General features: G+C 34.0%; 3 protein-coding genes across 3 annotated transcripts; all 3 read right to left on the bottom strand.

The window, feature by feature from the left end:
• Positions 1-3,738: 3,738 nt before the first annotated feature.
• LOC128664833 (protocadherin gamma-C5-like) lies at positions 3,739-6,359 on the bottom strand. Its single transcript, XM_053719635.1, has one exon. The coding sequence runs from the start codon at positions 6,184-6,186 to the stop codon at positions 3,739-3,741; it is 2,448 nt and encodes an 815-aa protein (XP_053575610.1). The 5' UTR covers positions 6,187-6,359.
• A 7,094-nt stretch (positions 6,360-13,453) lies between these two features.
• LOC128663990 (protocadherin gamma-C5-like) lies at positions 13,454-15,992 on the bottom strand. The gene is given in 2 exon segments (XM_053718612.1): positions 13,454-13,603; positions 13,606-15,992. Coding segments are annotated over 2 exon segments (2,271 nt in total). The 5' UTR covers positions 15,850-15,992; the 3' UTR covers positions 13,454-13,576.
• Positions 15,993-24,442: 8,450 nt separating this feature from the next.
• LOC128664832 (protocadherin gamma-C5-like) lies at positions 24,443-27,226 on the bottom strand. Its single transcript, XM_053719634.1, has one exon. It carries the CDS (start codon positions 26,888-26,890, stop codon positions 24,443-24,445), a length of 2,448 nt encoding a protein of 815 aa, XP_053575609.1. The 5' UTR covers positions 26,891-27,226.
• Positions 27,227-27,931: the final 705 nt, after the last annotated feature.

Genomic DNA, 27,931 nt, shown 5'->3' with positions numbered 1-27,931 from the left:
ATGTCACACTCACATGATATCAGTGCAGGCTAGTGGCAGGTCAACGTTTTTTATTGTGTAAAAAAAAAAATTGCGACCTCTGCACCCCCTGTAGTTTCGCCCCTGACCCCGACAGTCTCTCCATCATCTGTCCACCTGCACATCTAGACTCTGTACCTCCTTATGCACTGGTTTTTAAACCTGTCCTAAGGCCTCTCTAACAGGCCAGATTTTCAGGATAATATTGGGTGAGAGCAGATAAAATAACCATGATTACTAATCAGCTGATTATCTCACCTGTGCTCTAGTTTAGATATCCACAAAATCTGGCCTGTTAGGGAGGCCTGAGAACAGATTTGAAAACCATTGTCCTATGTTGATCTATTGAATTCATTCAGTGAAGGATAGAAAATGTTCTCCATAGAATAGCATAGGATCTGGGAATATCTGGGAAATTATTGGTAAATCTACCACAATGTAATTTTTAAAAAGCACAACTTCTATGGTCAGGACTAAAAGCAAGGGTGTATGTGAGTTTGTGCAGACAATGTCACCTGCGGCATTGTTTTACAAGCTACATTGCTGCTGCCACATGGCTACATTGTGTGTCACGGTGACATCCCAGCTGTGGAAGTTGCAAATCTGCCATCATGTTAAAACATAGTAGCTGTAGCTCCTCCCTTGTAGAAACCACAGGATTCTGTAGAATTATAAAGATGCTCACTGCCAGCTATTAAATAATGTGATAGATCACAATCCTTTGGAAAAAGTTTTTTTTCTAATAATTTTACTACAAAATTCCCAATGAATGTCTATGGGGATTTTTTGTAGATAAATCCTAACAGAAACTTTTCTAAATTATTATGATTAACCCCATTATTTTATTAATAAATTACAGCTAAAGGTTTTGTTTTTTTTTTTTAAATATTTTTAATAAATTAATAGTGAGAACATTTTACCCTTATAATATTCTACAGGAATGGTTGTGCCTAAATTGCATATTTGCAATGTATATCTCAACCATTTAAAGGGGAGATCTCAACCATTTAAAAAAATTCAGGCTCATTTTAAACAGCTTTAAAAAATCTATATATACTGCTAGCTATTTTAATCTAAATAATTACAATTTGACTAAGGTACAATGTAAAAGGGGTCTTGTTGGTAGCAAAAGTGCCCATGTTGCTTGGCCATATAGTGTACATTGTGCAGGACAGAACAAGTATTGTGCCTCTTAACATCATTTGTATCTGACTGCTCGAAAAGGACAATTCACATCCCTCCATGCAAACCCTGCAGCATGTGTAACTCATAACTGTCGGAAAATATGGCTAAGAAGACAACCCTAGTAAAATAACAGCATGCATAAGGTTTGATGTAGAAGTGGCAGGCACGAGGCTATAGAATCAAGGGAGAAGGACTGAGGTCCCAGTTCAGGGCGGTCCTGCTAAATCTGGAATGTTTCAAGTCTCTATAGCAACTAAAGTATCAATCTGTGTTGAATAATTTGGTTTATAAATAAAATGGCTGGATTGGGTGGTGCAAGGGGCAATTTCCCTCTTTGAGTTAGATTCATCCACCATTTATAAAATGATGTACAGCTCATGTGTGCAATAAGCAGCTCTCTCATTCTGCACATGTTGACACTGCTTGGCATATTTTGTACCCACCTCCTCGGAAAAATATCTGCAGAAGCCCATGCTAAATTGGTTACTGTTCTTTTAAAATGATCCAAATTCCATTTTACCTGAGAATGGCACTTTAAGGAAAAAGAGCTGCTCTTACGTGTACTCACCTGCACTGCTGCACAAATCATGAGGTGAATTAAGAATGAAAACTACTGGCACCTGAAGCTATAAATCCAAACCAGCTGCTTGAGACATAACATAAGAGCACATCATGAATATGAGTCAACAAAAACAGTGATTACTTTCACCTAGGTGTAGCCTCTTTTCATTTCCCCTCATTATTCAGCTGTTTAGACTACACCACCCTCACATAGTCTTTATGAAAACTGATCTCCATTAAAGGAATAGTATAATCATTTTATTTAGGCACGTATATAACAGCAGCTAAAGCAAAAGGGTTAAATGTTGTGGGTCCTGAATTGCGTATTGCAACAAAAACCATATAGGATTGCATACAGGCAACATTTATAACAAAAGTTAATTATCTAATTTGCTTTGATCTCTTTGGTATTCTTTGTTAAAAAGCATACCTAAGTAGGCTTGAGAGTAGCAATGTACTACTGGGAGATAGCTACTCATTGTTGGCTACACATATATGCCTCTAATTATTGACTCATATAATGTGTTCATCTAGCTCATAGTAGGGAATTGCTGCTCCTTCAATAAAGGATACCAAGAAACAAAGCAAATTTGATAATAAAAGTATATTGGAAAGTTGTTTAAAATTATATCTATCTGAATCATAAAAGTAAAATTTCGGGCATTATGTCCCTTTAACCTTGTCACAGGTTTGCAGCAACCATGAAATACTGGGAATTGATTATAAGGATAATTGCAATTCCATTAGTTGTTTTTTTGACAAATCCAGTTTTCATCTAATAGTAAATAGAAATGAGCAGAGTATCATGATGTGTATTTTAGATAAGACAAAATTACAATTTGGTGAGAAACATGTAATTGTATTTTTCATACCATGTAATAATAAATAAGTTTATCTTTATATTCAATTAACAGCACATAATGTTTTCCAACATCACTAATTACCAATGAGAATACACTGGAAATATGAGCTATTTTTGAGTGCTGTTTTTCCACAGGCCATGTTTATAGTCAAAGGCTTAATAAAACCATTCACATAAACAGACCACATGGGTTTCAAAGTATAAATTAAAATATTACAGATCATTTCCTTTAAATATCAATAAATGTATGGTGTTATTGCATTAAAGGACATGAAACCCCCGAAATGTCTTTCATGATTTAAATAAGCATACAATATACAACTTTCCAGTTTATTTCTATTGTCCAATTTGCTTTGCTCTATTTGTATTGTTTGTGGAAAAGCATACCAAGGTAGGCTCAGGAGCTAGCTTCTGATTGGTGGCTGCACATATATACTGTTATCATTGGCTTACCAATGTGTTCAGCTATCTTCCAGTAGTGCATTGCTGCTCCTTCGATAAAGGATACCAAGAGAATGAAGCAAAACCAATAATAGAAGTAAATTATAAAGTTTTTTTAAAAGTGTATGAGCTATCTGAATCATGTAACTAAAAATTGTGTTTCATGTCTCTTTAACAAACAGTTCTAATTCTTTAGAACATTTATAATTGCATGGATGCTCATAGGTAACTATGGTTACTCCTCAACACATATATAAAGTCACTCTCAGAATCCAGAATGCAATATGCTCCTGAGCAGGACATAACAGATAACAGCCAATCAGTGGTTGCCAGCCTCCAGCAAACTCCTCATCAGGACAGGCTCAGCAACTCATCCAGCATGGCAACATAACTATTTGTTTAATCTATTTGCTGAGTTAAACAGTTACCAAGGAACATTAAATACACTAGTGAATTTTTAAATTGTATTATTGAACTAACATTTCCCTTTTAAAAGTGCTACTGTGCTGTATCCACAATAATGCCTCATGCACACAGTGAGTGTACACATAAAATGACTACATATGGTTATTGTAATATATGCAAAGAGTTATGTAGGCCTTGTGTACAATAATGAATTATATATGTAGCAATTGAATAAAATATTGTTAAATATATATATGCATATATTTTTATCTTTGCAGTCTCACCTGGCCAGGATCATTCACTGGAGGAAATAAAACCTCTGTTTCACTGACCATGCTTTTCAACTGGGGAAAATTTAGTGGCCTCATGAAGTTGAAATCATTTTTATCTGATATTGTGGAAAAACAGGACTGGTAACACTGACCCTGTGTTTCTGTCGGAGCCATCCTCACTTCCATATACTTCAGAGTTCCATCTGTGTTTAGATGAAGAGTTGGTTGATATTTTTGTGTGTAGCTCCTTGAATCAGGTTCATTTTCGCAACACCATCCACGATTACCATTATCCTTTCGGAGACATTTCACAAGTAATATAATAAAAGTAATAAAAGATACTGAGCTTATAGCCACCAGTGAAATAATTAAATACATGGTTAACTCAGAATTATTTCCAGAACTTTTAAAGAGTTCAGGAGATTTAGCATTATCATGTACTGCTGTATCATCTAATGTCAAAATTATAGTGACTGTTGCTGATAAAGATGGCTCCCCATTGTCACTGACTGAAATAACAAGGCTCTGTTCAGAACTTTCAGTTTCTTCTAAATTTCTAAGCGTCCTTATCTCTCCTGTATGAGCAGTTATATGAAACAAAGATGGATCTGAGGCCTCTATAATCCTATATGACAACCATGCATTGTGTCCAGAGTCTGAATCCACAGCTGTCACTTTTGTGACCAAGTATCCACCAGAAGAAAACTTTGGACTTTTCTGCTGGACAATGTATTCCTTGGAATGTGCAGGATATAGTATAGTAGGGGCATTATCATTTACATCCAAGATGAAGATTAATACAGTAGTTTCAGAAAACAATTTTGGTAATCCAGAATCCTCCACTCGTACTGGGATTTCCAACACCTGGACTTGTTCAAAGTCAAATGAACGTTGTGCGTAAATATTACCACTTTTTGAGTTTATATATACATATGATGAAATTGGGGAACCCGCCACTTGGCTGTCAAGTATAGAATAGGTTAAGGTTGTGTTACCTCCTTCATCAGGATCAAAAGCAGATACCTGAACAAGTAACTGACCTGGCTCATTATTTTCTGTTACACTTGCACTAAAGGCAGCTTGTGAAAAAACAGGGTGGTTATCATTAATGTCTGAAATATTAAAAATAATTATTTGCTGTGTGTGCAAAGGAGGGGACCCCATATCTCTGGCAATTATCTCAATTACATATTGAGATATTTTTTCTCTATCAAGAACCCCATCTGTGACTAAGGAGTAATGTTCATCTAATGATTTGAACTTAAAAGGTAAATCTGATGATAATTCTAATTTTACTATCCCATTTGTACCAGAATCCTTATCTTTTACACTAAAAAGTCCAACAACGGTTCCAACTGCTGTATCCTCAGGAATTTCCTTCATTAATGAGGTTACAATAATCTCAGGAGGATTATCATTAGCATCTTGAACCTCCACCTGTATAACACAATGTCCCTCCAATTCTGATACTCCCTTGTCCTTAGCCCTGATAGATATTTCATACACACTTGATTCTTCAAAATCGATTGGTCCCTTAGTAGAAATGACGCCTGTGTTTTGATTTAAATTAAATACCTTTTTAATAGAATCTGGAGTGTGTTCATCAAACAAATATTCTATTTCTCCATTAATACCTTCATCCTTATCAGTGGCATTAAGCTGCAATATAACAGTATTCAGTGGAATATTTTCTTGCAAAGTGATCTTAAAGTAGCCCTTATCAAATGTGGGTGCGTTATCATTTAAATCCAGAACTATGACATGTATTTGTAAAGTGCCTGATTTGGGGGGATCACCTCCATCAATAGCAGTCAGGGTTAGATGATGCTCTTGTATTTCCTCTCTGTCTAATATTTTTTCCAGCACCAACTCAGGAATTAGCATCCCATCCTTCCGGTTTTTCACAGACAATGTAAAGTAGGGATTTGGATCCAGTCTATATTGTTTAATATTATTGGTTCCCACATCCATATCATGTGCACTTTCAAGGGGAAATCTTGTGCCAAGACTTGCTAACAACTCTGTGATCCTTATAGTACGCTCAGCCATTGAAAATATAGGAGGATTGTCATTTATGTCAAGAATATTAATCCCTAAGCGATGTAGTTCCAAAGGATTTTCAGCAATTACTTCAATAGGTAATAAACAGCTTGAACTGGATCCACAGAGAGACTCTCTGTCTATCTTTTCATTAACAGTCAAATCTCCATTTTCCCCATTAACAGCAAAATATTGTCTGCTTATCCCTGATCCCATCTTCAGTCTCCTCTTAGAAATCTCTTTTATTCCCATATCCTGAGCAACATTTCCTACAAAAGTCCCTGGCTCTGATTCTTCCACAATAGAATACTGACGCTGCCCTGAAACACAGCCCCAGCTACATAGAAAAAAGGAAAACATTACTTGCCATTTCCAAGGTTTTGGTGAGTTTTGGATGTCCATAACTTAAACCTTTCCTCTAAACAGAGGGGTAACAGGTATCCTCATGTAATCCAACAAATTGTGTACTTTATATGTAAAGTAAAAAACAAAAATATAGTGTTATCCAGAGTGAAAAAAGTATCCACAGGCTTCTTTAAAACAGAATAGCAGCACTGCTTTCTGTGCAGCGGAAGAACGACTCCCTAGACAAGGGGGAGAGAAAGCATGACAGCAGATCCACTGCTGTAGTAAAGCACGATTGGCTGCATGCTCTGCCCTCTTCTGGCCAATGCTGTTACTTCTCTAGCAAATACAAATACTCATAACAATATTGCGCACAGCATATATTTCAGTGACCCATTAAAATACTTACAACTTTTCATAACAGACCACTTTAGTTTTCAAAAGGACTCGGTAGAATGTAATACTTTATCATACTTCACTGATGTTGTGATTAAATGTCTCTAAGTTATGTATCACTAAATAATAATAAATATATTCCTAATCTTAACATATTCATTACCACTGTAAACATTTACACTGTGTATGAGATGTGTATTAGATGCAGCAGATAATTCTTTGTTTCTTGCAGCCTTGATGTTAGGAAGACTATGCATTCTTTACAAACACAAGCAATACATACTTTTAAAATACAATGTTAATTGGCAATTTTATAAATTCCAGAAGAATAATCCATTAATAATAGATATATTGCTCACTTATGCTTAGACATTGAAAGCAAGGTTTTACAAACAGGACTTTGCAGTCAGATTAGCAATCACAATGAGAATTCTGATTTATGTATAGCAGAAAGACAAACGAGCAAGCAATGTTTAACACGTCACAGATGTAATAAAAATACCTGGGCAGGTACCTTCCTTTATTACAAGCTATTACAGCTGAGTTCATCCCCAGCTGTGAGCCTCTCTTTGTTTTGGGGATATCACCCTTGGGAAATTGTCTAAGGGTAACTGGGACCACCAAATATGGACTCCTAAAGGGACATTAAAGTCACAACCTAATTCACCATACAATGTTTACATAGTGAAAACAAATTTGCATTGTACTTATCCTGATCTATTTTGCCTATTTGTCAAGTATTTTACATATGAACGTTCTAGTTTTTCCACTGTCCTCATGGAAACTGGTGTGCATTCCATAGAATTCAGAATACTGTCACTACTGCATGCTGCACAGTGATTGCTTAACATGTACAGGTCATTTATATATTCCCCTAATTGGACACAGAGGCAATAAGATAAATAATGCACAAGAATCTTTTTAAGTAGTGTGTCCCTGGATTGCAAAACTATGCAAATTTAGTCATTAAAAAAACTATTTTAAATGTTTTTAAAACATGTAGTGCCAGATTACGAGTGGTGTGCTAAAGGTTACGCATGAGTGAAAAGAGGTTTAATGCCGGTGTTTGTGCTCTATGGGTTTAGCGCTTGTATTGCAAGTTAAAAGTAAATGCAAACGTGTGAGCCTAATCACAATTTACGCTAGAATGATTTTCTGCATCATCAGAGCTCTGGTTAACTGTTTTGCGAAACAAATAAGTGTCACAAAACACATAAAAAATACATTACAATTTACAGTTACATTCATTATAACACTACTGTATCTAATAAAAAGCATTGAAAAAAATATTACACAAAAAAGTTATTAGGGCTGCCAAAATGAAGATAAGAGGCAGCTTTCAAGGGATTATAAATCAGCATATGAGCCTACCTAGGTTATGCTTTTAACAAATAAGAGAACAAAGCAATTTGTATGATAAAGGTAAAGTTTAAAATTGCATGCCCTATCTGAATCATGAAAGTTTAATTTTGACTAGACTGAATTTTTAATTAATATATTACAAATATTTAAAGCGACAGTCTAGTCAAATATAAACTTTCATGATTCATATAGGGCATGTAATTTTAAACAATTTTTCAATTTACTTTTATCATAAATGTTGCTTTGTTCTCTTGGTATTCTTAGTTGAAAGCTAAACCTTGGTAGTCTCATTTTTATTTTTTAATTTCTTAGCCGTTGAAGGCTGCCTCTTATCTGAATGCATTTTGACAGTTTTTCACAACTAGAGAGCGTTAGTTCATGTGTGCCATATAGATAACATTGTGCTCATGCCTGTGAAGTTACCTAAGAGTCATCACTGATTGGCTAAAATGCAAGTCTGTCAAAAGAACTGAAATAAGGGTAATCACAGAGGTAAAAAGTATATTAATATAACTGTGTTATTATACAAAACTGGGAAATGGGTACTAAAGGGATTATTTTCTATCTTTTTAAAAAATAAAAAAATTCTGGAGTACTAGACGGTCCCTTTAATGTTCCTTTAATCACTGTGCCTATATCATTTGGTGCTTATAAACATCTTCTTTGTAAAAAGCACATGTGATATAAAAAGGACTGCATCCTATATAGATATCTTCCAATATAGCATGTTTTTTTATGGCTGTAAATATTGCTAGTTCAATACTTTATGTTTGTAATAAAGTTATACTTTTCTTTATTTATAATATATTGTTTTAACAAAACATACTGAGCTGAATGACTACAAAGCTGTATTTGCAGCTTTAGAAATGGAGCATATAGTGTGAATGCTGCCAACATATGTATGTTTTGGAGTTTTGCTTTTCTTTTAAAGTAGCATAATGTCTATATGCTAAATTACCTTCAAGTGATGCAGCATAGATGAAAAAACTGACAAGAAAATATCACCTGAACATCTCTATATAAAAAAGGAATATATATTACATCAAAATGTCTTAATCTCACAACAATAAGTGCTCTGTGAACGGTTTTACTTCAGCTACTGTCAGCTTCATGTAAAAAATAAAATAAAAAGCCAATCAGCATCATCAGTGCTTATCTTACACTTTGTTATACTGTGATCTCATGAAATTTCACTTAAATCTTGTGAGATTTTATAGTAAACTTCCTTAAACTGAGTAGAGAAATAATATGAATGTGAAAGAAGGTCAGGACACAACCGCTCCAGCTTCCGTACGACAGGGATATGCGGTGTCGCACAATGATGACATCATCCGAAAGCAGCCGTTGCGTAACCCCAGAGTAGATGCAAGATACAAGGCCAAAGGAAGCGGCCTTTTTCTTGTTTAAATAATATGAATGTGCCTGCACATGCCAGCCACATGCCAGACACACGCTCCCTTGCAATGGGATGTGGCTACTGAGGAAATATAGAGGTAAAATATGTTCCTTTTTTACAGAGATGTTAATGTGATATTTTCTAATCAGCTTTTTACAGCTACGCTGCATCACTTTCAAGTGTTACAACATTTGGGCGCCATATTGCGGGTTGTAATTACCTGTACTATAGAGGATGGATAATAAGTTAGAGTTAGCAAAATGTATACAAAATAAGCAAAAAAACTGTACTGGTGTTTATGAAACATGTATATCATCATAAGATTCATAAATAAAATATTGCAAATTAAATTAATCTCCCAAGAAAGCAATGATGTTAATGAAAGAGGAGGAGTATTAATATGTTACAGATAATATTTTTGAGTGATAACACATCCCATACTGAGATATCTCTAGATAAGTAAATTATTGAGCACTACTGCTGCACACTACAACAGGTTGCACAGCAGCAGATCTGCAGTGTATAGCTGGGAGGGTAATTGGGCATTACAGGGAATCATAAGCCAACTAGCCAGCTGTTTTCATTTGCCTCTCAGTTGCATTATATATTGTGTGCATTTAGATGGCAAGTTGCTATTTGTGGACTTGATGGTATTTGCTATTTTAGACTTATATTATCTGTTAAATGCTGTTGTTGTTTTTTCCAGTATATAAATTCAGAACAAGTCATTTTTTATTTTAGCAGACAAAAATTCTACGAACAAACATTCTATAATATATATATATACAGGGCTTTTTTTGTGGGGGTACCCCTTCCCCTGCCAACTCATAAGAGGTAATATTTGTAATTATCATGTAAATACTCTAGTTTTCCGAAGTGGGGGCTGCAAAATGCATCAAACTGTAAATAATCTTGTCCCTTTGCTTAAAGGGACTTGAAACCCAATTTTTTTCTTTCATGATTCAGATATAGAATACAATTTTAAACAACATTCCAATTTACTACTAATATCTAATTTGCTTCATTCTTTAGATAGCCTTTGTTTTAAAAATAGCAATGCACATGGGTGAGCCAATCACACAAGGCATCTATGTGCAGCTACTTACTGAGCATATTTAGAAATGCTTTAAAAGAATAAAATAAAATTAGATAAAATAACTAAATTGGAAAGTTGTTTAAAATTGCATGTTCTTTCTAAATCATGAAATTAAAAATGTGGGTTTCATGTCCCTTTAACTCAAACGCCTAGATTTAGAGTTTGGCATTAGCCGCCGAAAGCAGCGATAAGGGCTCCTAAACGCTGTTTCGATCAGCCAATAGAATGAGACCTCAATCTGATTGGCTGATTGGATCAGCCAATCGGATTGAACTTGAATCTGATTGGCTGATTCAATCAGCCAATCAGATTTTTCCTACCTTAATTCCGATTGGCTTATAGAATCCTATCAGCCAATCGGAATTCGAGGGACGCCATCTTTGATGACGTCATTTAAAGGAACCTTCATTCAGTGATTAGGCGTCGGCTGGAAGAAGATGGCTCCGCTCCGCTCCGGATGGATGAAGATAGAAGATGCCGCTTGGATGAAGATGTCTATGTCTGCCGGTCCGGATGTCCTCTTCTGCCCGGATAGGATGAAGACTTCTGCTGCTCCGGATGTCCTCTTTTGGTCCATCGGTGCCCGGATGGGTGAACACGACTCAAGGTAGGGAGATCTTCAGGGGGGTAGTGTTAGGTTTACTTAAGGGGGGTTTGGGTTAGGATAGGGGTATGTGGGTGGTGGGTTGTAATGTTGGGGGGTGGTATTGTGATTTTTTTTACAGGCAAAAGAGCTGATTTCTTTGGGGCATGCCCCGCAAAAGGCCCTTTTAAGGGCTGGTAAGGTAATAGAGCTGTTAACTTTTTTAATTTAGATTAGGGTAGGGAATTTTTTTTATTTTGGGGGGCTTTGTTATTTTATTAGGGGGATTAGAGTAGGTGTAATTAGCTTAAAATTCTTGTAATCTTTTTTTATTTTTTGTAATTTAGTGTTTGTTTTTTTGTAATTTAGTTTAGTTTATTTAATTGTAGGTAATTGTAGGTACTTGTAGTTAATTTATTTAATTTATTTATTTATATTGTAGTGTTAGGTTTAATTGTAACTTAGGTTAGGATTTATTTTACAGGTAATTTGGTAATTATTTTAACTAGGTAGCTATTAAATAGTAAAAAACTATTTAATAGCTATTGTACCTAGTTAAAATAAATACAAAGTTGCCTGTAAAATAAATATAAATCCTAAAATAGCTACAATATAATTATTTGTTATATTGTAGCTATATTAGGGTTTATTTTACAGGTAAGTATTTAGTTTTAAATAGGAATACTTTAGTTAATAATATTTAATTTATTTCGTTAGATTAAAATTATATTTAAGTTAGGGGGGTGTTAGGGTTAGACTTAGCTTTAGGGGTTAATACATTTATTATAGTAGCGGTGAGGTCCGGTCGGCAGATTAGGGGTTAATACTTGAAGTTAGGTGGCAGCGATGTTAGGGAGGGCAGATTAGGGGTTAATACTGTTTATTATAGGGTTTGTGAGGTGGGAGTGTGGCGGTTTAGGGGTTAATACATTTATTATAGTGGCGGCGAGGTCCGGTCGGCAGATTAGGGGTTAATAACTGTAGGTAGCGGCAACGTTGGGGGGGCAGATTAGAGGTTAATAAATATTTTGTAGGTGTCGGCGATGTTAGGGGCAGCAGATTAGGGGTTCATAGCTATAATGTAGGTTGCGGCGGAGTACGGAGCTGCAGATTAGGGGTTAATAATAATATGCAGGTGTCAGCGATGTCGGGGGCGGCGGATTAGGGGTTAATAAGTGTAAGGTTAGGGGTGTTTAGACTCGGGTTACATGTTAGGGTGTTAGGTGCAGACTTAGAAACTGTTTCTCCACAGGAAACAATGGGGCTGCGTTGGGAGCTTAACGCTGCTTTTTTGCAGGTGTTTGTTTTTTTTTCTGCCCAAACTGCCCCATTGTTTCCTATGGGGGAATCGTGCACGAGCACGTTTTTCCAGCTAGCCGCTACCGTAAGCAACGCTGGTATTGAGGGTTGAAGTGGCGGTAAATTATGCTCTACGCTCCCTTTTTGGATCCTAACGCAGCCCTTCAGAGAGGCACATTTTACTTAAAAGGACATTAAATATTTTGAGATGATAATATAAAATGATAAAATATATATATATATATATATATATATATATATATATATATATATATATATATATATATATATATATATATAAACTCTTCAATATACTTGCATTATTTATTTTGATCCATTTCATGTTATTTCATTCTGAAATTGTGAGCTTTTCAGTTCATGTTAGAAATGGAAGTGCAGAACACTGTTATATTCCACACAGCCATTGGCTGCACACTCTCGTGACCTATTTTTAACTGTCCCTAACTGGCCACAGCAGAGAAGGTAACCTAAGTTAAAACATGGCAGCTCCCATTGTTTTATAGAATCTAAAACGTTTCACTTATTTTATCAATATTTAAACAGCTAATGAAACTTAATTTTATTCTCAGACTAATCTTTTTTTTTAATGCATCACTCTATCTAGAATTTGTTTAGTTTGTAATGTCCCTTAAATGATTGAGTGAGTTTTGGCTAAGTAATAGATTAATTTAATCATCTACATTATCTCAAGAAAATTTATGGCTATTAATTGTTTCCAAAACTATATGTGATGTCATCAAATCTCAACCAGCTTTATGTCTCTGTTTCAGCTACAGCTTGACTGCTAATATAGAATGAATATACTTCCGGTAAAATAATATCTTGAAATAATCCAAGTGCAAATTACCAAATGATGCTGCATTAGCCAAGTGAATGAGTTAAGCTATCTATTTAGCAATGGACATAAAGCAATTGATACAAAAATACCCCCCCCCCACCACCACACACACACACACAGCTGGGTATTATTTTATAGACTTGCTTAATTCATTTGAAACATTTACATAAACAGCTGACATAGAAAAACTGCATCAAAGTTCTTACATATAGCAATATGTCTCTTAATTATTTAATTCTAAAAAACCAAAATCAGTTTTTAGATTATTCATACTGCTACTTTACCTGGTTAGTTTCATTCAACTGATTTCCACCACCAGACAAGAAAACATCTGTCTCATTGACCATGGCTTTCAACTGAGGAAAGTTAAGAGGCCTCACATATGTAAAATCATTATTTTCAGATGGAGAAAAACAGGTTTTGTAACACTGCCCTTGCACATCCGTGGGCTCCATTCTAACCTCCATGAACTTCAGGGTACCATCAGTATTCAAGTGAAGTGTTGGTTTATACTGTTCTGTGTAGTATATAGGTTGGGTTTTCCCTAGACAACCTGTAAAACTGTTGTCACTTTTGTCCCTTAAACATCTTGCAAGTAAAATGATGAATGTAACAAGAGAAACTAAACTAATTGCTACCAAAGAAATTATTAGATACAAAGTCACGTCTGGTTTATTTTGGGAGTTTATGAGAAAGGTAGGAGATTTGGGGCCCTCTTGAATATTGTTGTCCTCGAGAGTTACCATTATAATTATTGTTGTTGTTAAAGATGGTTCTCCATGGTCTTTAACTGTAATTGACAGCCTTTGTTCAAAACTATCATTCTCTAGAAAACCTCTTAAAGTTCTAATTTCTCCTGAATGTGAAGATATTTGAAACAAAGATAAATCAGTAGCTTCTTCTATATTATAAATCAACCAGGCATTTTGACCTGAGTCAGGATCCACTGCAGACACTTTTGTGACCAATGTCCCAGCAGATGCAACCTTAGAAATCTTCTGTGATGGAGTGAACTCTTTTGTATATTCTGGATACAATATTGATGGAGCATTATCATTTTCATCTAATATAAAAATAAAGACAGTTACACTGGATGACAATTTTGGAGATCCAGAATCCTCAACCTTTACTGTAATCTGTAAAACTTGGACCTGTTCATAGTCAAAGGAACGCTGGCTATAAATATTTCCAGTGTTGGAATTGATGTATACTAATGATGAAACTGGAGAACCTTCAATTTGATTTTCTATTATAGAGAAAAACAACTGTGAGTTTAATCCATCATCTGGATCGAAAGCAGAAACTGTACATAGCAATGTTCCAGGATCATTATTCTCTTTTATAAATGTATTAAAAAATGGTTGATTAAAAGTTGGAGCATTGTCATTGATGTCAGAAATATTTAAAATAATGGAGGTTTGTGTGCTCAAAGGTGGAGACCCCAAATCTGTGGCAACCAAATTTAAGGTAAATTGAGAATTTTTTTCTCTGTCAAGAAGGCCATCTGTCACTATTGAATAACGATTATTAAAAGCCTTTACTTTAAATGGAATATTAGGTGATAATTCCAGATGTACTTCACCATTTCTTCCAGCATCTTTATCTTTTAAACTAAGGAATCCAATTGCTGTTCCCATTGCAGCATTTTCTGGTATTGCACTTAGCATGGAGGTTAGTGTAATTTCTGGAGCATTATCGTTAATATCTTCTATGTCTATCAATAATATACAACGAGACTGCATTTCTGGAGCACCCTTGTCTTTTGCTATAATAGATGTTTCATAAAATTGGGTTTCCTCATAATCTATAATGCCTTTAACAGAAATTTCTCCTGTTTGTTGGTTTATGGAAAATAATTGTTTTATAGAATCCAGTGTATGATAGTCAAAAAAATATTCAACTTCCCCATTAAGCCCTTCATCTACATCTGTAGCATTAAGTCTCAAAACAACTGTCGTTGGTGGTGTGTTTTCCATCAAGCTGACTTTGTATGTTAAATGATCAAAAACAGGAGCATTGTCATTACTATCTAAAACAATTACCGTAATTTGTGATGTCCCTGATCTAACAGGCTTACCTCCATCAAGAGCAGTGATTATAAGTCTATGATCTCTTTTTTCTTCTCGATCTAAAGCCTTTTCGATAAATAACTCAGGAATCAGTGTTCCATCTTTTCGAGTCTTTACTGATAATGTAAAATATGAATTTGCTTCCAGTTTGTATTGAGAAACACCATTAGACCCAATATCCAGATCTTGTGCACTCTCTAAAGGGAAATGTGTACCTGGATTTGCTAATGCTTCTGATATCCTGATTATGTGATTACCTTTTGAGAATCTTGGTGAATTGTCATTTATATCAATAATTTCAATTTCCAAACTAAAAAGCTCCAGTGGTTGTTCCATTACTATCTCTAGAGATAATAAACAGGCTGAAATAGATCCACACAAGCTTTCTCTATCAATTTTTTCATTAACAATCAAATCTCCATTTTCATGATTCAAAGCAAAATATTTCCTGACTTCCTCTGAACCCAACTTTATTCTGCGTTTGGAAATCTCTGCAGCATTCATTTTAAGTTCCTTAGCTACATTGCCTATTAATGTCCCTGGTTCTGACTCTTCAACAATAGAATAACGAAGCTGCCCAGAGACCCAGCCCCAGCTATAAAGGAATAGACAAAAGATTACTTGCCATTTCCAAGGCTTTGAGCAGTTTTGGTTGTCCATAACGTAAATCCTTCAACAAAAACACCATGTATTAAAAATTATTTTGTAATCCCCAAGAAAAAATAAGTCTGTAGTTTGGATTAAATCCATAAATAAGAATAAATCCATGCCTGAAAATTATAAACCATCCACAGAATCTTTTTCCAAACAGCAGCTCTGCTTTCTCTGTTGCTGGATAAATGGGAGGGTGATTCACTGAAACAGGGGAGGAGAGTGGATGACAAGCAGATCTACTGTTGTAGCTAAACAGGTGACTGGTTGATTTTTCTGCCCTCTCCTGGCCAATAATATTATTCCAGTTTTAAAATAAAATCTAAACACATTTTTATTCTTTAAATGACTTTCTGCTACAAGACTATAATCTATAGCTTTGTTTATTTTTATATATATATATATATATATATATATATATATATACACTAATCTTTCAACAAATATATACATATTGATCATAATAATATCATTATCATTTAATCATAGTATATATTTTTAATTTCTCTACACTCACTCTCTCTCTCTCTCTCTCTCTCTCTCTCTCTGTATAATAGACACACATACATATATAGACACACATAAAGATTTATTTCTACTTTAGTTATTTTAAATATATTTTAAGAATAAAAAATGATTATATAATTTGCTTTCATAACCATCACTTGAAAATGAAACTGAACACCGCTGCAAAAATATTTAATCTTCTACAACTGACATATTTTAGTATATATACACATAAATGTGGAGATAATTACAAATATATATACTATAAAATCACAACAAACATTGCAACAACTGATACAGATGTTAAGGGTACTGCTCCTTAAAATCAGGTTTGATTCAAAACAATAACATTTAGAGTTGTAAAAAAATAAGATCAAAGCTAAATTTCAAGGGTGCTGGTGAGAGACGACATTTTAAGCAGTGTCATAAATGTTTTTGCTGAAAAGAACAGGTAGTAAATTCCATTATTTTATTGTTCCAATAAAGTCGGTGATTTTCAACTCTTTAATCTGGATCATTAAAACATATTTATAAATATGTCTATGTATGCATGTATTTATAAATATGTCTATGTATGCATGTATTTATAAATATGTCTATGTATGCATGTATTTATAAATATGTCTATGTATGCATGTATTTATAAATATGTCTATGTATGCATGTATTTATAAATATGTCTATGTATGCATGTATTTATAAATATGTCTATGTATGCATGTATTTATAAATATGTCTATGTATGCATGTATTTATAAATATGTCTATGTATGCATGTATTTATAAATATGTCTATGTATGCATGTATTTATAAATATGTCTATGTATGCATGTATTTATAAATATGTCTATGTATGCATGTATTTATAAATATGTCTATGTATGCATGTATTTATAAATATGTCTATGTATGCATGTATTTATAAATATGTCTATGTATGCATGTATTTATAAATATGTCTATGTATGCATGTATTTATAAATATGTCTATGTATGCATGTATTTATAAATATCTATCCATCTATCTTCTCACACGCATGCATACAGTGTTATTTAATGTGTAAAAGGTTTTTGTATTGAAAGGATATTTGCTTGTTGTAAGAAACTCATTTGTGACTACAGGGAGAAATATGATTGGATGACATAAGCAGATCTGCTATTGTAGCTCAAAAATATTGGTTGCTATCTCTGCTATCTCTTGGTAAATGGTGCTAACAACATGCATGTGTATTATGGATTAATCGGTGTAATCTGCAGCTACAAAATAAATAAATAAACAACTGTTTTCCTCTTACAAGTCAGATAAATTATTCTAAAACTCTACACAATCTATCAGTCATGCTTACTATTTGTCTATATAAATATAAAACTATTTTACACAAACGTGTATAGAATTTATAGTGTAAAATAATTTAAAAAAACAATTTGATATTTAGATTTCATTTCACAATACACATTCATTGGGAATGTATATATCTTTATATATTACATTCATAATTCTATGAGATAACACAGCCTCTTACTTTGGGCTCAATGTACTAAGCAGCGTAAGCTGCTTCAAAGCCCTTGCTGGGAAGGTTGGCACATGCAAGCCTGCTTCCCGCTATATAAGAAGCATCGTTCACTGCCACTCTTCTTATACTCTCCGTCACCCCTGATTTGGAAATGCCCCAGAACTCGTTCGCTCGGGATGATTGAAAGGCCCTTCTCTCTCGTGCAATTTTGCATGAGGGATGGGGGTGGCATTACACTCTGACTTGAATGTTTAATGGTACATACTGGCAGCATACAAATATGGTCCTCTACTCGTATGCCAAAAAGCCATGCTGACAAGTTCTCAAGTCTCAAACCTTGTCCGCACGCAGTTTAATACTTGACCTTTGTTTCTAAAGTCAGAGAGTGGTATTCAGTCTTTCTGATGACCTAGAATATTATAAAAAAATATGCAGTAAAACATTTTAATTAATGTTTGAACACCTAAGCTATATTTTTCTCTACTTTTAGTTTTCTACCATCTCAGGTTTAGTTTTTTTTACTCAGGGAAAAAAATCCATTGAAATTATACAAAGGGCCTGAATTATCAATGTCTGTCCAACATGATACGCTGTAGCGTATTATGTCCTACAGACATTGCTGAATGCCAACAGCGTTTAACATTTCACAAGCAGTTCTAGTGAACTGCTTGTGCAATGCCGCCCCCTGCAGATTCGCGGCAGGGGGTGTCAAACAACCCGATTGTATAGGATCGGGTTGATTGCTGTTCGCCGCTCAGAGCAGGCGGACCAGCCTTCATAAATGCTGTTTCCTGGCGAGCCTTTAGGCTCGCATGGAAACAGGGGCATCAAGGGCCCTGTTTGAACAATGCACCTGAAATATCGAGCTACATTTGGTTATCCAGAAGGTGATAATTTAATTAAAATATAAGGAGAATAGTACAATTGAATATTATGGTTCAGTAAGTAAATTGCCAATACATCATCTATGGGTTTTTTAAGAGCATGTTATAGAAGTAATGTCTTGCTTTATTGGTAGTAGAGATAAACAAAGGGTTGATCACAGACCTTTAGAAACACATATCTTATACTTATCAACAGAAAAAAGGGGTCAATTGTGATTATCCCCATTATTCTTTGCATTGTGATTAAATATTTTAAAAAATTTAAAATTTGTAATTTTGCATTTGCATGCACCTTGCCTTCGTAATCAAACTTCTGAATGTTAATACTATCTGAAAATTTTCAACAGTTGTCTTTTATAACAAAGTTGTTAAAAGAAGACAATACTATAATTAAAGAAAGTACAGTCTTTTTTTATTCAAGTTACCAACTTTCATAACATGGGTAGGAAATATAATACACATTAGCACAATTTTATATTGAAATAGGATTACAAATAAATGCTAATACTACTACTACTAATAATAATTTCTAAATGTATAGTTCTTTGAGCAATAATAGGGATATTCAAGGGTTAAATTAAAATGCTCTGTTTTGTTCCAATAGTAGTTAAACAGCTAAAGAAAGTAACATATCCCAGGACAGTGCATAACTGTTGCTCATAAAGATACAGCCTGTAAGCTAAGCCAATCAGGAGGAACATGTGTGCATATCCTCGAATCAGTGCATATCCTCCAAGTATGTTTAACATTTCCTTACAGACCTTAAAGGGCCATAATACCCAAATGTTTAAACACTTGAAAGTGATGCAACATAGCTGTAAAAAGCTGACTAGAAAATATCTCCTGAACATCTCTATGTAAAAAAGAAAGATATTTTACCTTAAAAGTTCCTCAGTAGCCACCTCCCATTGTAAAGGATTTCTAAGCAGCATATTAGTATGTCTGTCCCGGGACATCTTAGGGAATGAGCATCGTGAACTCTCATATTATTTCACCAATCAGGTAAAGGAAGTTTACTATGAAATCTCATGAGATCACAGTAAGAGTTCATGACCTCAGCACTGCTGATGCTGATTGGCTGCTGTTCATTTCTTCATTTTTTTTTATTTTTACCTGCAGCTGGGAGAAGCTGAGTATAACTTTTTACACAGAACTTACTCTGCTGAGCTGAGGAGATTGTGAGGTAAAATATCTTCTTTTTTTACATAGAGATGCTCAGGTGATATTTTCCTGTCAGCTTTTTACAGTTATACTGCATCAGTTTCAAGTGATTTAGCATATGAGTATTATGTCCCTTTAAGCAAAAAAGGCTTTTTGTTTTTTCACAGTAACACCAATAGAAAAAAAATAAAACCATAGTTAGCTCAAATAAACATTTATAAGTATTTTGATGACAAATAGAATATGTTTCCTTAAAAAATCATGGTTATTTATATGACTTTTTTTCCGTAAAATCACTAAGGGCTAGATTACAAGTGGAGCGCTAAATTTGCCCGTTTGCGGGTGCGTGATAATTAAACAGCCACTACAAATGGCTGGTTATTGCTTCTGAGAGCCCCAAATGTCCTCAAAATGCAGTGTATTATATTTTATCAAAAAATAAAAATAAAGATAGCAGCAGCTTTATTTTTTTTATAAAATAACTGCACTGGGCAGTATTTTGGAGATAAACTTGGCGGGAGTGGGGTGTTAGTTCCCAGTAAATATATATGTATATGATTATATACATATGTATTTAAGTGTTAATATGTGTATATAGACACCTTAGCACATAAATATATATATATATAAGCATATACATATCTATTTATATTTGCTGCCATCACTGCGCTTTGGTTCTGATGCCGTCTCTGGTATTACACAGTGGAGCGTAAATATCGCTTTTGTGAAAGTGATATTTAGCACTCCACTTGTAATCTGGCCGTAAATATTTCTATTTGTTTTTTAAATTTAGGCATACAGTCTCCAACTAAGATTAAGAGGCCAATTTATCAAGCTCCGTATGCCCCTGTTTCCGTGCGGGCCTTCAGGCTCGCCGGAAACAGAAGTTATGTAGCAGCAGTCTAAAGACCGCTGCTCCATAACTTGTCCACCTGTTCTGTGGCTGCGGACGACAGAAATCAACCCGATCGAATACGATCGGGTTGATTGACACCCCCTGCTAGCGACCGATTGGCCGCAAATCTGCACGGGGTGGCATTGCACAAGCAGTTCACAAAAACTGCTGGTGCAATAAATGCCGACAGCATATCATGTCCGCTTGCACTATGATAAATATAGCCCTAACACTGAGATAATTATGAAGTAATGGAGGAGAATAATTTATATGTAAGATAATAGTAGTTATTATATGCTCTATATGCTGATAATGCAGGTGTCTCAAAGCTTAAGTAACTGTATTATAAACAACGTTTTCTCTGTCCAGAACAATCCAAAAGTCTTTTGTGATTCAACTTACTTCTTTTATTAAATTTGCTTTGTTCCCATGGCATTCTTTATTGAAGACATACCTAGGTAGGTGTTTAGAACAGTGCATGGCAGTGAATAGTGCTGCCATGCACCTTCCTGAGCTTACATCCCTGCTTTCTAACAAAAGATACCATGAGAATGAAGAAAATGTGATAATAGAAGCAAATTCAGAAGATGTTTAAAATTAAATTCTGTATCTGAATCATAAAAGAAAATGCTGTAGTTTCATCTCCCTTTAATGTATACTGGTTGGTACCGTGATATATCAACGTATACTTTTCCATTTTCACCAGAATCTTTTTCTGCTACAAGGAGAATGATAATGCCGCATTATCACATATTCTAATGTAATTTAAACAGTATTTATAATGTTATTCACATACATAAGGCTGCATATCTCATGTTCAGGCACCCTAAAATGATTACCCAGCAGCCAGCATGTATTTAGGTCCGAAAAACCTTTTAAAGAATCTAAGGTTAGGCCATCAACATAACTATCAATGTCATTCAAATCTTTAAATGGACATTAAACCCAAACAAATTCTTTCATAATTCAGATAGAGAATACAATTTTAAACAACTTTCTAATTTACTTCTATTATCTAATTTGCTTAATTCTCTTGATATTCTTTCCTGAAAAGCATATCTAGATAGGCTCAGTAGCTACTGATTAGTAGCTGCGCATAGATGCCTTGTGTGATTGGCTTACCCATATGCATTGCTATTTCTTCAACAATGGATATCTAAAGAAAATAGCAAATTAGATAAAAGAAGTAAATTGGAATGTTGTTTAAAATTGTATTCTCTGTCTGAATAATGAAAGAAATTTTTTGGGTTTAATGTTCCTTTAACACACATCAGAATGACTGTATCTTATTTTTTACTAGGACTGGATTAAATGCAGCATTGTTCACCACATTAAAGATAGTAAATATAAGCTTATGCTATTTTCATTCCTCCATGTCCTGGATTTTGTTTTTCTAATATAATCTGGTACAAGTGTTACATCTTTGGAATTTTACATACAATGACAAATATAGAATGTGCATTAGCCAATGCATGCTTACATATTCTATTGGTTTTCATATCTAGATCCTGAACAATTTCTAAAGGGGATAAAACAACAGAAAATTGTTACTAGTTCTGTGTGATTTGAAAGGTTGGTACATTCTATCCAATATTTCAATACACGTATTAAATGATACCATATGAATTTCAGTAATAGCCTTTACATTTAATAAACAAGATATCCTCAATCTACAAAGACTTCCTCCTTTCATTATTCCCTTACTAATGAGAGTTCAACTGTGCCTGGCTTAAAAAAAAAAAAAAAAAAAAAATCCATTCAGCTTTATTTGAAAACTAATAAAAATAATCTGTAATCAGGTTTCTCCATAAAAGTTTTTTTTTACACATTGACAACTAGTTATAGTTATAAAGATAAATAAAAAAGAAGAGCAAGGGCATTTTCTGACTCAAGAGACGTAGCATGGAGATTACAGGAACAGATCCATGACTTTACCAAAAGAACTGATTGGATGACATGTTCGCCCTCTTCTGGCCATTAGTGTTAACTTTAAAATACAAAATCAGTATGACCAAGGAACATTAGGATTTTTCAATTTGGTTCACATTCATGAAACCTAGATTTAATATATTAAAGCTAATGACATTAGAAATAGTTGTTTGCCATTAAAATATATATATACTTGAACTGTCATTATAGCTTAGGCGAGAAATTACATTATTTTTGTGGTTTTAGTGTAAAATGTTTGCAAAAATACACTATATAAATATACAGACTTGTGATACCTTTTAAAAGTATTCTACCACATCTACATATACATTTTAAAATAATTATTTCCCCCCATTGAAACTTTTTTCTATCAGTATGTTTTGGGTTTTTTTATCACAGAAAGTTCACCTAACAAACAACCACATTATACAAATTCAGCACTAAATCCTTGCAAGCCCATTTTGGATTATTATCAATAAAGTTTTTTTCTTAGTTTATCCAATACACAATTTAAACCTGCACAATGTTTATATTTGCAAATCTTATTAATATAGGTCTGTGAGACATCATATACAGTATATGTGTCTGTTATATCTCTTTACATTTTCCTTCATTCATCCCTTATTTGCTTCAGCTTTCTCAAAGACTCTCTGAATAGTAACAACATATAATAATGGTCTTCACACACCTATTTTTATCAGTAAATGTAAGTATGTAACTATTTACTCCTTCTAAATAAAGAAGAATGCTTACTGTATAGTCACAGGTGATACTTTAATGACTTCATACTATTTTTGAAATTTCTTGCTGCACAGTCTTTAGGTTCCATTTATCAAGCATCAAATGATAATTCGGGGGCCTATTGTTTCAGGGGCACCTGAAATTAAAATTAAGAAGCAGCAGTCGTAAATTGGAGGATTGAAATCATTCTGATCCTATACTATCTGGATGACTGACAGCCCCTGCTAGCAGTCGATTGGCCACCAGTGAGCAATGGGGTAGCATGGCACAAGCATTTCCCCATGTATATGAATATATTCATATATTTATGAATTTATATGTGTATATATATATATATGTATATTCATACATATATATATATATACACACATAAACACATAAATATATATATAATATTCATATACATATATTAATGTGTATCTGCCTTCTGGGTTGCGCAAGCTGAGTCTCAGCATGAAAACAAGGGTCCACTGATATTTATGCAGAAATGCAATCCTGCAAACACATTTCCCTGAGAACCCTTAAATTGGGGTTGTCGCGAAAATCCTACTTGTCATCACTAATCTTGCTCCAATAAGTGCGAATGGAAACAACAAAATGGAGAGCAAATATGTCACTTGCGGAAGCGCATATTTGTGATCTGTATGTAATCTAGCCCTAAATGATTTTAATGAAAATATTTGCAGTTTGATGCAAGAAACTTATACTTTTTATTAACAGTAATTATTTTAGTAAGACCTATTTTTATCACCTAAATATTTTCTATAAAATCATTATTCATCATTGTATAGTCATATACATACAATTAATCAAATAATATGTATCATACATGAGAAAGCTGGAAATACTGTTAGTTCTTTAGCACGCAAACCAATAAAAAAAAAGTATGAAAAGTAACATTTATAGTTTATCAGGTTGAATGTATTCTGCAGGTTATTTACCTAAAAAATGGGGAAAAAACATTACATTTTTATCTCACCTGATGTAGTTTAGGAGAATAATTTGAATCAGAATTTGACCCTGTTTCATTGACCATTTCTTTTAATTGTGGAAAATTTTGTGGTTTCATGAAGGTGAATTCATTGTTTTCTGACGCTGTAGGAAAACAAGCCTGGTAGCATTGTCCTTGAGGTTCTGTAGGTGCCATCCTCACTTCCATGTATTTTAAGGTTCCATCTGTGTTCAGGAAAAGTGTGGGCTGATACTCTCCTGCATACTGCTTGTGTTGAGATTTGTTAGAAAAACAAGACCCACAACTGCTGTCATAATTTCCCCTTTTCAAGCATCTAACAAGCAATATGACAAAGGTTACAATTGAGACCAAACTAATTGCAACCAGTGAAATAATTAGATATAAAGTTATATCTGGTGTAGGTTGAGAATTTGTAAGGAAATCCTGAGATTTAGGACTTTGATTTACAATGTTGTCTATGATATTTACATATATGGTAACTGTAGTTGACAAGGACGGCTCCCCATGGTCACTAACTAAAACAACAACCTGTTGCCCATTATTATCTGCATCATGGATATTACGTATTATTCTGATTTCTCCGTTGTATTCTGAGATCTGAAATAAACTGTCACTGGTTGATTCAAGAAGACTATAGACAAGCCAGGCATTGTGGCCTGAATCCTGATCCACTGCAGACACTTTTGTGACCAGATAATCAACAGATGCTGATCTTGGAATTTTTTCCTGTACAATAAGCTCCCTTGAGAATTGTGGATATAGTATAGAGGGAGCGTTATCATTTGCATCCATGATGAATATGAAGACTGAAACATTAGACAACAACTTGGGGAATCCTGCATCTTCAGCTCTTGCTGTGATTTGTAAAACCTGAATCTGCTCATAGTCAAAAGAACGTTGAGCATAAATATTACCATTTTGAGAGTTTATATACACAAAAGAAGAGATGGCAGAACCATCTATTTGGCTTTCAACTATAGAGTAAAACACATCTGAGTTAGCTCCCTCATCTAGATCAGTAGCAGATACAGTGCACAACAAACTGCCAGGTTCATTGTTTTCTTTGATGAAAGAATTATAAACTGGTTGCATAAATGTTGGATGATTATCATTAACATCAGAAATATTTAGAATAATTACAGTTTGATTGAATAAAGTTGGAGAACCTAAATCAGATGCAGTAAGCTTAATAGTATATTGAGATATCTTTTCTCTGTCCAGATATCCACTAGTGACTAATGAATATCGGTTCTTAAAGGATTGACATTTAAAAGGTAGATTTGGTGATATATCTAGTTTTACCTCTCCATTTCTTCCTGAATCTTTATCTCTGACACTGATAAAGCCAACAACAGTTCCCAGTGGTGCATTTTCTGGTACTTCATTTGTCTTGGAGGTAAAAAGAATCTCTGGAGTATTATCATTTGCATCTTGCACCTCAATCTGAATAAGGCAGCGTCCCTCTAATTCAGGTACTCCTTTATCAGTTGCTTTGATATTTAATTCATAGAATTGGGATTTTTCAAAATCTATATTCCCCTTAACAAATATTTCTCCTGTTTGTGGGTTTAAATCAAATATTTCTGTTGCTGTATCCATATTGTGTTCAACAAAGGAATATTGAACTTCCCCATTGGAACCTTCATCCATATCTGTAGCATTTAATTTTATTATAACTGTGTTTAGTGGGAGGTTCTCAAATAAGCTGATCTTGTATGTTGATTGATTAAACACTGGTGCATTATCATTGAAGTCTTGAACTATAACAGTAACCTCACAAGAACCTGTCCGTGGGTTTTCTCCTCCATCAAAAGCAGTGAGAATAAGTTTGTGTTCTTTTTTTTCTTCCCTGTCTAGAATTTTTTCTAGCACTAATTCAGGAATTAGTGTTCCATCATTACGATTCTTTACAGACAAAGAAAAATAAGGGTTTGGATTTAATCTGTACTGTGTAACACTATTAGTTCCTACATCTTGATCCTTTGCTGTTTCTAAATGGAATGTTTTTCCAGGATTAGCAAATAATTCTAAAATTGTTATAACTTGATTAAGCTTTAGAAATGTGGGAGAGTTATCATTTGCATCCAAAATATCAATTTCTACACTGAACAGTTCCAATGGATTCTCAGCTATTATTTCTAAATACAGTAAACAGCTTGATCTGGATCCACACAGACTTTCTCTATCAATCCTCCCTTTCACAGTCAAAGCTCCATTTGCCACAGAAAATAATCTGCTGCTTCCTTCAGATCCCAAACTCAACTGTCTATTATTAATATCTGCCAGGTTTATTCCCAGATCATAAGCTACATTCCCTATTAATGTGCCTGGTTCTGACTCCTCGACAATAGAATAGCGAAGCTGCCCAGAGACCCAGCCCCAGCTACAAAGAAAGAATAATATTACTTGCCATTTACAAGCATTTAAGGAGCTTCTCATGTCCATATCTTGAGATGTTAGAAAATATAGATCCTTTTATAATCCCATGAGTATGCAATTTAGGTTGTAATCCCCTTTTCCTTGTATTAAATACATCCATAGAATTGCAGCAAAACAGCAGCTCTCCTTTGTGTGTCAGTGAAAAAATGGGAGGGTTATTTTGTGAGTTAGGAGGAGGAGACTAGATGGTAATGTCATGAACAGATCTATTTGTGCAGCTAAAAAACTGATTGGATGACAGGCTCGCCCTCTCCTGGCAAATAATGTTAACTTCATTTTTACAGAAGACTAACAAGCAAACATGTCATAAATAGAACATCATTTTTTAGATTTTTGAATAGTTTTTTCTTATATAAAAGTAGAAAGTACAAAATAAAAGATAGTCAATTTTAATAAACACAGAAAGCTGTAAATGAGTCCATATTAGTGTAAGCTTATATAAAATGTAACATATAGAACCTGATTAAATAATGTCATATTTAGAATGCAATGTATAGATTTGTTTTAAATCATTTTTATCTATTTGTCAAATTAAACTGATAGACTATGCTTAATTTTTAAATTATTTTATAGGATTTTTTAATACACCTGTATATTGAAAAAGCTCCGACACCCACTTTAAGTATTTAATGAACATAATAAAATATCATAGGAATGAATAATGCACTGTTACACTGTTTAAGTGTCATCTCTAGTAGGAAATAGTCCTCACCACATCCCACTGTAATATTATTTGTAGGATTATATAGAATGTATATCTATATATGTATCTAGCTATCTATCTATCTATCATCTATCAATCATCTATTTATCTATATTTAGAACCATGGTGCTGGTGTGTCATAATTATATGCACACTTAAACAAAAAAATATATTGCAATGGATAATATGAACATCATTCCTATACTAAATAAAAAATATCATATATACATAATGATATACGTACACACGTGCCAAAAGCCATATCGAGCAAAAGTATAATGTGTAAAATAAGGTTCACTGATAATCTAGATATCGGTGAACCATACAAAATCAACTTGTAATGC

The sequence above is a fragment of the Bombina bombina genome, chromosome 6 (assembly GCF_027579735.1).
Source record: "Bombina bombina isolate aBomBom1 chromosome 6, aBomBom1.pri, whole genome shotgun sequence".
Classification (NCBI taxonomy): domain Eukaryota; kingdom Metazoa; phylum Chordata; class Amphibia; order Anura; family Bombinatoridae; genus Bombina; species Bombina bombina.
The sequence above is the reverse complement of the archived record's forward strand: the minus strand, read 5'-3'. Positions and strand labels throughout refer to the sequence as shown.

What these genes read in the sequence shown, in the direction of transcription:
- LOC128664833 (XM_053719635.1), bottom strand. Translation starts at nt 6,186, where the DNA reads ATGGACATCCAAAACTCACCAAAACCTTGGAAATGGCAAGTAATGTTT.
- LOC128664832 (XM_053719634.1), bottom strand. Translation starts at nt 26,890, where the DNA reads ATGGACATGAGAAGCTCCTTAAATGCTTGTAAATGGCAAGTAATATTA.